Here is a 12,916-nt window from a genome sequence, read left to right as displayed (position 1 = left end):
GCTCCCTACCAACATAATTCTAAGCTATCGAGCCTCCAATGAGCTCATATAGGTTGGCGATTTCGCGTGATCGCATCTCTCCGTTATTGCCGTTTATTTCAGATACAAGCTGTGCAGGGCCCGGGGTGCGGCCGCCCGTGGGGGCATAAGCGTCTAGTTAACGACTACAGGCGCATAGTACAGGATACGAGAAATAGCCACCTGGTGATTATGACGTCAAACACCTGCAGACCGAACAGAAATATATCCGGATAGGATAACACTGAGATATTTCCGCATTGTCATTAATTCACAATGAAGTTTGTTAACGTCTGTGCGACCGTTTTTATTTTAGGAGGCCATAGACTTCAATGTTTTTGTGCATCAGGCAGAAAAAACCCAGTTTCTATTATACTTTAGAAGATAGGCCTCCCGCTTTGAATACACTCTTTTTTTATAAGAACCATTTTTTTTATATAAGAACGTCCAGCCTGAGATCTCACCAAACATGCCGAGGCTCAGATATCAGAAAAAAAAAAGATTTTTAGTCGTGATGCGTTCTAAAATGCAGAATCAAACTCTGCTCATAATGACAACCTTGTATATTATTGCTATTGATCATTAGTGCAATTCACACCCTAATAATTCATTGGGTATTATAGTTTTATTACTTACATTTAAGAACATCGTTAAGAACATATTCAGCCTTAACTGAAAATTAGACGTTCTTATAAAAAAAAAATGAGTGTAGCTTATGCTTATCTATTAATTAAATAATATTTTTTTCTAAATAAATTTGTTGTTGCTGTTGAATGCAACAACATATATGCAACTAATCTTTAAAGGGTTTCTCACCAGAAAATACATACCCAGTGCTAGAAATCTCACATTACTTGCTATATATTCGCCCTGCGAATTAAAAGGCGATGCAGTTCGAATTGACCGCGCTTCTCAAGCAGTGCACCGTAATGGACTATAGCAAACCTGGCAATCTACACGTACTGCACGCGCGGAAAGATAATTAATTACGTGACATTTCAAGGAAAGACAGTGAATCACGTGACATTTCTAGGAAATTTCTCATTCGGTAGACAGTCTTTACAAGATAAGCTGTAGAGATATTTCACAAGCTCACCCTTCCCATGATGCATTGCTCCCTGAATGCCATATTTTACTGCAGTAAAAATTTTAACATTTAAGACAGTTTTTTATTCCAATGCATGTGTATTGTTGGTTGACATTTTCAGCCTTATGAGAAGAAGTATATAAAAACTTATTATGCTAAAAACACAATTGTGTTCTTCAAGTACTAACATGTGTTAATTCTGCCATCCCAGGAAAACCCGAGACTCAGGAAAAAAGCCTAGAAAAATCGACGGAGGATAAAAATTCTAAGGTCGAACAACAGAGCGATACAGGACTGAGAGACGAGAGCGATCATGGAACAAGGAACTTTAACGAGAAAGGAGGACCGCGGGAAACAGACGCCAGAGAAACGGTATTGGAACAGGAACATTGTGAGGAAAGGAATTACGAAGAAAACAGGAAAGGGGGAAGTGGATTACTTGAGACGGAATCGAAGCAAAGACACGTGGAACCGCGGGATTTAGAACAAGAGAGGATTAGAAACCCGGCGAAGAGAGACTGGGAAAAGAGAGGCTCCGAGAAGAGAATGTTAGAGAGAAATGACTTGAATGAGGAAAGAACCTTAGATCGGAGAGAATCAAGCGAGTGCCGCAATGAGGAAAGATTCGGTAGCGCGCATGTGCCACTGCATAACACCGCTGCCCACGAAGAAGTCCACAAGAAGAGGAAATACACACCAGACGAGCTTTTAAGGAGTGACGTGTGTTGCGAAGAGAAACCGTCAAAACAGCACAATTGTAGTGATATAAGGGACTATTGGTGGCCGGGCCTGTCGTACGAGAAACACAAGCTACCATGTCCTCCTAAACTTATTAGGGCGGCCCCGGTAAGGCTAGACGCGAATGGCATCACGGGTAAAATTCCTGGTATCCAGGGTCAGACCATGGGCCCGTTGATACAACCGTTCAGCGGTACCACCACTTTCCCCGCCGTTAGCTACCACCACATGCTCGCCGAGGCGATGCAAGCACGACTTTACGCCGGAAGTGTTCAGGAATTTCCGTGTCATATTCGGATGCCACCGGAAGGGCCTCGTGAAGTTGCGATGTATCCAAATCTGGCACCCCATATCCCGAGCCCCTTCTTTTTACCAGGGCACCATTTCGTAGGGCCCCAGGCAATCGATAGATTAACGCCCCCGGGCAAACACTTACTTAAAAAACCGGAAGCGGAAATGAAGGACGAACAGAATAAGTACAAATGCGAGATATGTCAGAGTTCGTTTTCGCTGCAGCGCCTGTTGAACAGACACATGAAGACGCACTCGTTCTACAAGCGCTACCATTGCCAGTTCTGCGGCAAAGGCTTCAACGACACGTTCGACCTGAAGCGGCACATCCGCACGCACACGGGCATCAAGCCATTCAAGTGCGATCGCTGCGACAAGGCGTTCACTCAGCGGTGTTCCCTCGAGGCGCACCTGACACGTGTGCACAGCGTGGTTCACAAGTACGGCTTCCGCGAGAGGCGAGATAAGATGTTCGTCTGCGAGGACTGCGGCATCACGTTTAAGGACAGCCCTGAATTTATGAAGCACGTGCACGAGTTGCATCCAGAGACGGAGAAAATCATACGCGCGCGGAGAAATGGCTTTACTAAACTAAAGGCGTCGTGATACACGTGAAAATCATGTGACTGATAATAATCGAGCTCACCTGACGCGCGCAGTGTTCACGTGACCAAGAATAAATTTTGATTATGAGTCACTTCTGAGTCAGCTTTTCTCAGAATCACGTGAGGAACAATTGATTTTGTTCATGTGACTTAAAAATGATCATGTAAGCGAAACGCAAAGATGATCCGAAGCACGGAATAGTAACTGCGCAAATGGCAGGCACCGCTGACACGAACTTTTCAATAACAGGAGTTGCAAATTGTTTTATGATAAAAATACACAAGCTTTAAGATATCGTAAATAATGACGTACATGCTACAGAAGTATTTATCGTGAAAGAAACTATAAAATAGAATAAGAAGGATATGAGTGCGTTTAACCGTAATATGCCAAAACAGGGATGCATTATTCTTCATTTTATCCTGAAACAATCCCCTTAAAAAAGATAAGAAAGGAAACGAGAAAGTCCATCCCATCTGCATTGATTTTTATGCAACGCTGTTTTCTTAGCCAAAACACCAACAAAATTAACTGAAATTCAGCTAAGTTATGATAGGCAGAAAAATTCGCGCGCTATGACGGATCTTTGAAAGAAAATGCTATAACAGTTTTGAGAAATGTTTTATTAAAAATTCAATATGGATGAAATATATACAAAGTTTACAGTGTTTGGTGATCAAATAAATCAAGATTTATTTATTGAATTAGTGTTCAATGCAACATTTGGTATACTCCAATATAAGGGGCAAGGCTTCACATATGGTTTTATCGGTAGTCATGTTCATTCTCAGCTGCAAATCATAATCCCACGCACGCCACACAGGGTGACCACAATTTTTAATACTATACTTATACAGTTTTAACATTGATGGTTTCAATGCTTATTAGAGCCCTCGTCCAACCTCCGAAAATACGAAATACGTGAAAAATGGTTAGAAAAAAAAAACATGAATGGACCAGGGTACGGACCAGGGTACTTTCTAATTTGTCCACTTGATCCAATCAATTCATTCATATTTCTAATTTATTTTAACTTTTGATTCATAATTTAAAAGAATCATATTTTGATGGAGGTAGCTTTAAAAAACTGTAAGAACTGGAAGTAACATTGAAACATGAATATATATTAGTTTTCTAACAAATGCAGTTCTGCAAGCAATTTTGCTTACTAAGCAAATCAACAGGTCGCTTTTTCTTCCTTGCGCCTTCAACCACAAAAGACTATGAAATGATATTCAGGGGGCGGATCTAGTGGTTGGCCGAGCCGGCCCCAAGCCCCCTTTTTCAGATATTTGGCAGGAAATCCACGGAAGAACAATGAATCCACCCCTCCTTTCTTGAAACCCTTGCCTCGGCCCCTACTTTTTGGAACTCCTTGAATCCACCCCTCTTTTCTTGAAACCCTTGCCTCGGCCCCTACTTTTTGGAACTCCTTGAATCCACCCCTCTTTTCTTGAAACCCTTGCCTCGGCCCCTACTTATTGGAACTCCTTGAATCCGCCCCTGATATACAAGAGCATCTTTCTTTTCTATTTTTTTTTTTTTTTTTTTTTTTTTTTACATTTGTTCGGATATTTTATCCCAACACCCATGTGTAAGAAAAAGTTTAAGCCTCTCTACATTTATTTTTGACAGTTTTCTAACAAAATAACATGAAGATTTTATTGGCATTTGTCAACCTGTTATTATTTCACACCACGACACGGGACAAGAATGAAAATATAAATCTTGCAGCAGCCACCATGTGTAACTCAAGTGGCCATGATATATATCAGGGTACCCAAGCCAAGTGATTTACTCGGTCATTAAACACACCAACAGGTCGTTATTAAGAGATATAAAATATTAATTGAGGTTGATAAACAGGTGGTGCATTTTGACGGGATATGATATTTACCTGTTGCTGATGAGTGGAAGGAGGAGTTTTATTAGATCACATAGAAATCACACGGATGGTAAAGTGGCTACCTTTTGTATCCAAATAGTCATCAGGTGAATAAATTCATTATTTTAGCCTCTGTGTATCTTTGCGATTGTTTCCTGTTGCTTTAGGAGCGCCTAAATGTGATGGCAAAAGTTGACAATTTTGTTTTTCTTGGTCGCAAGCTTCGCAACAACATGTCGTCCTCTACTCGATTCGCCGTCTTCTTTAAAAAATGAAAACGACAAGTGTACGGACCAAAAATATCAATTAAGCTTAATTCCACGCAACACTTCCCTCGCTAAAGAGTCGTTATGAATAATATCTCTACTAGTTATCACTCGTATGTGCAGATGCATAGTAACCGTGTAACCCCTGGTGTGTAACACCACCTTCCCATTTGACTAAAGAGAACATGTCATCGTTTGCCACATGCGGGATAAGGTGTGGGATAAGGTTGTTATTCTAACCACCTTAAAATCCATCTATTGAAGTCATTTTGACAACTGTGTTATGTAGGTTTTTTTAACAGCAGTGAATCTCCGCCTTCTCCATATGTTTTAGCACGTTTGTAAGAAAATTCGTATAGGGGATGTCCCACTATTTGTTCGTTTGTCACAGCTTGTGTGCCCAGTTACACTTAATGTACGTATGTCCAAAATTGCGCGCTGTGGTCTCACTTTGTGGGCACATATTCCACTTTATACGTGCAGACCCAATAATGTGGTAGACAGACATTGTGTGCGTATGTCTAGTTTTGTGTGTTTCGTCTGACTACGTGCGCCAATATTCTACTTAATGCGTGCTTGTCTCCTATAATAAGTTTTTGGTCAAGGGAGAAGATCATTTGGGGTTTCGGTGGTCCTGGCGGTAAGTCTTTGGAGATTCAGGGCGTAAAGGCGCTCCATTCGCCCCAGGCTCCACGCGAAGGCCAAAGAACTATTCTTGTCTGAGTTAAACACGAGGTTCCGCTTTAAAAGGACAAGCTCCTCCAATCCCCGGGCTCTATTTTGCAATTACATTCAGAACACTTCCACGCTAGCGGTCACAAAGTCTCCAGTAAAATCGCTGACCCTCAGCCAGTTGGAATAAAAACATTTTTGCACAAATTACAAGACAGTTGAGTTTGGAATATGCTATCCGCTCACGATTTCGATCGCATGTGACATAAATTATCTTTGCGCTTTGATAAAAATGCTTGTATTTTTGAGCGCACATATGCCCGAAGATCCAGCGTACTTTGGTGGAGGCTTTGGGAGCGCCCGCAAAGTACGCTGGATCTTCGAGCATGGAACACACACGGCTTGGTATAGCATTATTTTACTATAAATAGAAACATTTTAGGTGGACAAGTCTAGGAACGATATTTAATCTAGAATATGAAATTTCAATTTAGCGCTTAGAGTAATTGTCCTGAAATGTTGGCTTATTGACAGCTCATTGATAACTGATTGTTTTTGAGCCCGGGGATGGGAGGAGCTTTCCCTTTTATAGCGGAACCTCATGAACCTTAACTAGCTCACTCTTGAAATTCACTGGTTGGTCTAGACGGTTGTGATCGACGATGTGCTATTTCCAGATAAAACCGACAACGGTTTTGATTTCTTGGCGTTCGACGGCTACATCGGATCAGGGAGACATTGCCAATTATGCCAGCTCACGTGGGGGGTGGGGGGGGGGGTGGGGGGGAGGGTGATTGCGGCCTTTATGATTCCACGCCCGAGTAAATTGTAAATAAGTCAAATGTGGCCTTGTGGCGTTTTGAAACAGTAATGGATATGTATCTATACCTATATTTATTTTTGCATTCCATATCACCAGGGGCGGATCCAGAAGTTTATAAAGGGGGGAGCGAAGCAAAAGTCAAGAAAGGGGGGCCGGAGTTATTGTTCTTCCGTATATTACGTTATATTTTTAAGCCAAATGTCTGAAAATAGGGGGGCGGGGCCCACCTCGCCCCCCCCCCTATATTCGCCCTTGATCGCAGGACAATTTTATATTTTAACGCATGGTACTTTTCTTATAAAAGATAAAATCGCCCTGTGCCCTTGGTCCGATAGATCTCCCAGATCTGGTACTCGCGGGGGTGTCCAAAGCAAAGGTATCCGAGTCAGACTGTTTTTCACATTGACATTATCTAATAACCTGCCGTACTAGATTCCTAGTATATTTTACAAATGCATATATTTCAGTTTTTTTTATTGATCGGCCATAAATAATGAACACTCCCAGTCTCTATAGTTCTCACATGGTGGCCAGCTTTCGTAAGACAGAGTCTTATTAAATGTAGTTAATCTCTTTTGTCTCAATGTTGGCAATCATGATTGCATCGTCTTCTCGTAAAAAAAGGAATCTTCTAGAGAGATCCTGTTGTTGTCCCCTTCATGATGACAGAATATGTTTTTTTAAACGAGTCATTAACGAAAACTTCAAGCCTCCCAAAGGTGCCTTTGAGCCGTGAGTGACAAAGAAAGCGATGTGATATGCAAGAGAATATGAGATATGATCAAATATGAACTTTATTTATTTACAATATTCTATTCACATGCAAATAGATGCTAATTAAAGTAACTGCGCAGTTCGTGCTGCAGCCCAAGATAACTTCAGGATGTTAGCGATGCGTGCAAAGAGTTTCAATATATGCACATATCATCGTCATGAAAAAAAAAAGCTTTGGAATTCTTCACAGAAGACTATTCTATTACAACTTCCTTGAAATGGAATTTTTTTTTCATTTTAGAAGAAAAATAAGCATATCAAGGAGCCATCGGCAAATTTCTTTAGTTATTTTTTTACATAACAACACATACACTGGGTACCATAGGCACCCAGGAAGTATTTTTCAGCATTTCATTACACCTTATCGTCTATTTAAACAACAATTTTACTTCTGTTGAAGTCCTCAACGGGTTCCCTGCTTGGTCAAAGGCCGAGTCTTCTTTGAATTAAATTCTCTTTTGTTTTTGTTTTTTTGTTCTCAATCTTGATTGCATTGTCTTTTTGTCAAAATGCAACCTCCAGAGAGTTCCTGTTCTTGTCGACCTTTCGCAATGATTCGTTATATTCAAGTGTTTTACTCTTTCCCCACACACTGGGTAACAGTCCCGAAAATGTCTGTGATTCTCTCGCTCCAGAGGCCATGTTTCTTAGCCGCTTGTTTACCCTTGGACGGAGTTTTCGTATGTATCTCTTTGCCATCCAAGTCCATACTGTAAGCTTGGCTAAAAGCTGTGGTCACTGCCTTGACAAAATCCTGAGCCTCTGTGATTGAGCTCGTAAAAATCGCATGACACTGTATTCCATTTTCCATGCTTCCGTTCATGTAATTGAAAACAACAACTTTTGGAATTTTCTTGTAAGTTGCGCAAAACAGGGTTTTCTTGATCTGAAAGGTTCGCCTGTCCGTCGGTCCGTTATCTATAACGATGCACTCCGCCGAGATTCTCACTTCACAGCACCTGCGAGCTATCATCTCGTAGCATCCTTTTTGGTAAATCTTAGCTGCATTTTCCAAGGTTCCGATTTTCGGATGAGGCGCATCGGCACTGCCTAAATATTTAGACATGCACTCATAAAGATTCTCAGACCCTTCTTCAGGCATAATGAGTAGGTCTTCACCTAAGGTCTAGAAAAATACTTCCTTAATGGACGTGGCCAGAAAAAAGGGGTTCTTGACCGTAAAACGTTTATAGCTGCGTGTTGAGGTACTTAGTTTGTGAAGCTCTGGTTGTGATAATGTCTCGCTAGGCTGAACAAATCTTGAATAGCATTCGCTAAACCGCTTGGGAGTTCGCGAATTGTCATGCAAAGCCGACTGATCAGTGAAGCGCGATCACTCGGTTCAAAGACGTATTCTGACAACAGGGGCATTCACCAGAACGTTCTAAAGACATTTGATTACCTGCCGAGTAATCGCTCACCTCGAAGGCCGTGTGAAAACATTCGAGATGTCGAATAGCTTTACGTAGATTGGAGATTTCACATCAACCTCTTCCGGCCAGTTCCAACATTCTAATTGTTATTTGGGTGGATTGAAAGGAGTTTTATGAGTCACAGGCGAAAACATGACCTTGTATATCAGACTTCTCGCCCTGAAGGCGGAATATAAAAGCTATAATATCAGCATGAGCATCAAGCCTTCACGACGTTTAAAATGAATAACAAAGACTTTTCATCTATTACATGTATTTAGTTCGAGATTTGCCCGGGTTTAATTACCTACTTTCAAGTAATTGAATTTGCTCATAAAAGGCGTTGTTTTTGTTGCGTCTGTTTTATACACTTGTGTGTGTAATTTGTCTAATGGGAAGAGACGTACTAAATGATAATTTGATTAATTCGGAAAAAAAACAGAATCCGAATATGTTTGATTCAGAAAAGTGAATTTATTTTTTATGCGGTACATTTTCGCAAGTAAGAAGTTTATAATTGAATTCGCTTAAACAAAACTATCTGTCAACAATGCTTTTTGTTCGTAATTTGTTGTTTATGTTTTTATCTAAGTAAAAGCTATAAAATGCCAAAAGCAAAAATAGCAGTCTGCGAATAATTAACAAGATTTATTGCCGATTCAGGGAAAACACTACATGCAGCTGCTATGGGAAAAATGTAAAACAACGACCCCCAACCATATGTTTATTATTATTTTGTTTTGTTTTTTACCATTTCTAAGTCTTTTTCCACATTGACTTATTTGAAAATCATAAGAAAACCATACAGTAAAACCTTTCTTTTAAAAACACATTTTCTTGCACTTCTACGAAAGATAAAGACCCTATGAAAGGGAAGCGCTTGCGGGCTTTCTAGGGCCCAGCGAATGGTAATTTGTAAACACTTTCAGCGTGAATTTCTCGGGGTTCTTTTTCCTCTACGCCTCGCATTAAAATACAAGTCTTCCATGGATAAAAAGTCTCACATATAGACGAAGATATATATGGCAGAGATTTTATACGAAAAAGTGGATATATAATAATGACCAAAAAAGGGAAAGATATTGAAAGCGCCTTGAATTTTTTATGAAGTTTACTTGGAATCAGTTTCTTAGCTTCTCCCAAGAAGGCGGGCACTTCTAGTGATATGTATTACACAACCTTTATCCCTTGAAAAGATATTTTATTTTGATTTTACTTGGAAAATCAGTTTTCTTAGCTTTTGCAAGCTGTTACAGGAAATAATTGACTTTAGTGCTATCAGATTACACAATATTTTCCCCATATTTTTTCCATATTTTTTCCTTGATGGACTTCTGTGCCTGAATAAGCGCTGGAAACAAAAATTGAGTTGTTATTTCTTTTTAGATTTCATTTATGATTGTTTTAGCTAAATGTGTTTTCTTTATAGTTGTTTTACGGTTATTATCATTTAATGTTTTAAGTAAATATTTTTTCGTTATAGTTCTACAGTTATTTTGAATTTCAATTCGATCGTTTTTATTTAATATTTTCAAGTTTAATACTTTTTTTTCTTATAGCTCTTTTACGAATATTTTTTTTTAGTTTTTTTTTTAAATTATTTTGTTCATTATTCCTTACAGACACAAACACTGAACCCTTCGCGTAATGCCAAGGTGATTAGATAAACCTCTGAACGTGCTCTCTTGTCTACAGCGCCATACTTATCACACAGACTAAGTGTGTTAAGCATATTCAGTGTGTTATACGTTATGTCTCACCCAGAAACACTTGGCAAAATCTTAAAATTGACTTCCATAAAAATGATCTCTCAGCGCAAGACCTCTAAGGTCGTCAATCAACCACACCTTAGTCTGTTTATTATTTACATTCAAAAATAACTATTCACAGTTAAAGTCTGATTCTTGAATGAATTCTTGAATGTACACTATAACCGGATTTGATGTACATCCTTTTTTTATAACAGCGCCAAGATAGCTGGCGAAAATAACCGACAAATGCTTGTTGTTGCTCGTACTGTATATGTTTAGAAATGCTGCAAAGTAGCTCGCCAACATTTCCTTGGCTTGTCGTTCATAGCCAATAAATAGACCATTTGATCCCTTTCTAGGGGCTATTGTAATAATGGGCAAAGAGGTAGAAAGATAAGAAAAATAGGCTTGTTTCTCGTTTAATGAATTAGAGCGAAAGAAAGTGTTTTTCTCGGTTTTTGTTGCTGCTGAGCAAAGCTCCCTGAAAACAGCGTCACCTTCGGCCAAAATGTTTGGCGTAGCTTTCTTGGTTGACCCATCAAAGGGGTTAAAGGCGCGAAAACGTAGCCCCCCTACCCTGGCGCTGTTTGTACAATGCTTTGCATTCGAGGACAATTGTAACTAGCAATGGATATCAAGAACACTAAAAAAAACGGAATATGTAAAAAAATACTTTTGATGAAAAAAAAAACGCTCCTGCTCGCGCTCTGTCATGGTATCCCTGTGGACTTCCATATATGGATCTAATTACAAATTAGCATATCACGTGTGTGATCTGTGTCGGGGTAGTCGTCTTGTTTCGCCGTTTTAGACACGTGTTTTTCCAGTCCTTCCAGTAGCTCAGGTTGATCTGAAAACCGAGTCTGTAAGGCTATAACACGCTCTGGAAAAACTATGTGACCCAGCAAAAACAAGAACATTAACTCTGTCGTCGAGAAAGATAAGCGAATGACGAAAGTCCATTCCCACTTTTAAATAGATACTTCTTTTACGTGAATTACTCCCTGCTTATCATTAATGATTCTAATGGATTTTGACAGTTGCTATTTCCTACTTCTTGATTTCTTACTTCATTTACACTCTCAGCTCTCAGACAGTTTTCCTTATTCGTATTTGCGAGACTTTCATTTCGCGATTCACCAACGAATTAAAAAAATCGCGAGATTTTTTCCATTATTGTTCGCCCTATTTTCGAGTGTTTGATATTGTTGGGCGGATAGCAGTCACTAGTGGACATGGAATTCCCTGAATCCATATTTATATTGCTTAGGGATTGTGAATACAAATGTTTCAGGTGCTGTTAGGAATTAAATATTGCTCTTTCTACAAAAAAAAAGAGCAGTGCGTCGCCATGACAGATTCACTAGTCTCGCTGAGAAACCAAAGACTTCAGCAACGACTTGTAGATGTTTTATAAGATCAGCAAGGATCCATCCCGATCCCTCATGAAAAGACACGCAGAAACAATAAAACAAATTAGAGTGTTTGCGTTTGCAATGTCTCATTCTTTCTCCGAACAATGCTTGGCACGCTTTGCCTTCTTCGGTTGTAAGCCAAGGAAGCATTGAAGTCTTCTAACACAACCCCCCTCCCACCCCCCCCCCCCTTCCCAGAGTGGAGGAAGGTGCCCCTCTCCTCATCACACAATAAGCTTGGCTAAGGTGTAATCATTTAGATTATAGATTTAAAAAAAGATCAAAAGACAAAGTTTATTTTAGTGAATGCTCTAATACTCTATTCGGACGAGACGTGACGATCTCTATATGGATGGGAGCACAAGCCACAACAAGCGCACACCAAGACACGCGGCTCAGCAGGGAGTTAGATTATTCACAACAAGGAATCATCCATCATTTATATCAAACTTGGATTTGATTTATAGTGTAGTCGAGGCTAACTTTTTAGAGTGTTTTGAACCATTTCCAACAAGTTCGAGGTGGGGGGGGGGGGGGGGGGGGTAGAAAAAGCCATGACACTTTGAATAGTGTTATGCTTGACAACTGGATCACCAAACATTAAGTAAGGTTATCATGTAATTTAGTTTAAATTAAGATGACGCAATCTTCTACCTACTTTGATTTTCTTAATAATCCTCATATAACATGTGAGCGTGCTTTCAGTTAGTGCGCAGTTGTTCATTCACCCCTTTGTTTTTGTTGCTCTTGTTGAATAGCTACTCCATTTAGCGCTGTATATAATATGCACCTTTTTTTCAAAAAAACTTCCGTGCAAATGGCAAATGGCAGTTCTGGGACTGGCAGTTGCTTTTTTTTATTTATTGGCAAGAATAAAGAGAGGACAGTAACTAGAGGAGGGGTGCGAAGTTAAGACATTTTTTTTAGTTAAGACTTTTTTGCGAGTCTAATATCAATACAGATAATATACATGTGGCTCTCGGAAAATTATGAAATTATTACAAATATACATAATGATATCATCATGATTTACAATTTTGAGGAGGAACAGTATTTTATGTTTATAAAGCCTTAGTTATTGCAATGTTTATCTAGTCCATCTTCATTGCCGTTGTGATTTTAGCAAGGAAAGAAATAAAAATATACTTTGTCCCATATTTTTGCTTGTAGAACACCCA

General features: G+C 39.6%; 2 protein-coding genes across 6 annotated transcripts in view; one reads left to right on the top strand and one right to left on the bottom strand.

The window, feature by feature from the left end:
* LOC116621493 overlaps positions 1-3,444 on the top strand; it is a 42,933-nt gene extending 39,489 nt beyond the window's left edge. For all 5 annotated transcript variants that reach the window (XM_048733061.1, XM_032387283.2, XM_048733060.1 and 2 more), the window contains one exon: positions 1,317-3,444. In XM_048733061.1, coding sequence (XP_048589018.1) covers positions 1,317-2,740 — 1,424 coding nt within the window. In that variant the 3' untranslated portion in view covers positions 2,741-3,444. The remainder of the gene's footprint in view (positions 1-1,316) is intronic.
* A 3,718-nt stretch (positions 3,445-7,162) lies between these two features.
* LOC5517244 lies at positions 7,163-8,901 on the bottom strand. Its single transcript, XM_001637211.3, has one exon. The coding sequence runs from the start codon at positions 8,260-8,262 to the stop codon at positions 7,735-7,737; it is 528 nt and encodes a 175-aa protein (XP_001637261.1). The 5' UTR covers positions 8,263-8,901; the 3' UTR covers positions 7,163-7,734.
* Between the last annotated feature and the right edge of the window lie 4,015 nt (positions 8,902-12,916).

The sequence above is a fragment of the Nematostella vectensis genome, chromosome 9 (assembly GCF_932526225.1).
Source record: "Nematostella vectensis chromosome 9, jaNemVect1.1, whole genome shotgun sequence".
Classification (NCBI taxonomy): Eukaryota; Metazoa; Cnidaria; class Anthozoa; order Actiniaria; family Edwardsiidae; genus Nematostella; species Nematostella vectensis.
This window is presented reverse-complemented; position numbering and strand designations above follow the sequence as displayed.

Coding starts and splice junctions, on each gene's coding strand:
- LOC5517244 (XM_001637211.3), bottom strand. CDS start 8,262: ATGCCTGAAGAAGGGTCTGAGAATCTTTATGAGTGCATGTCTAAATAT.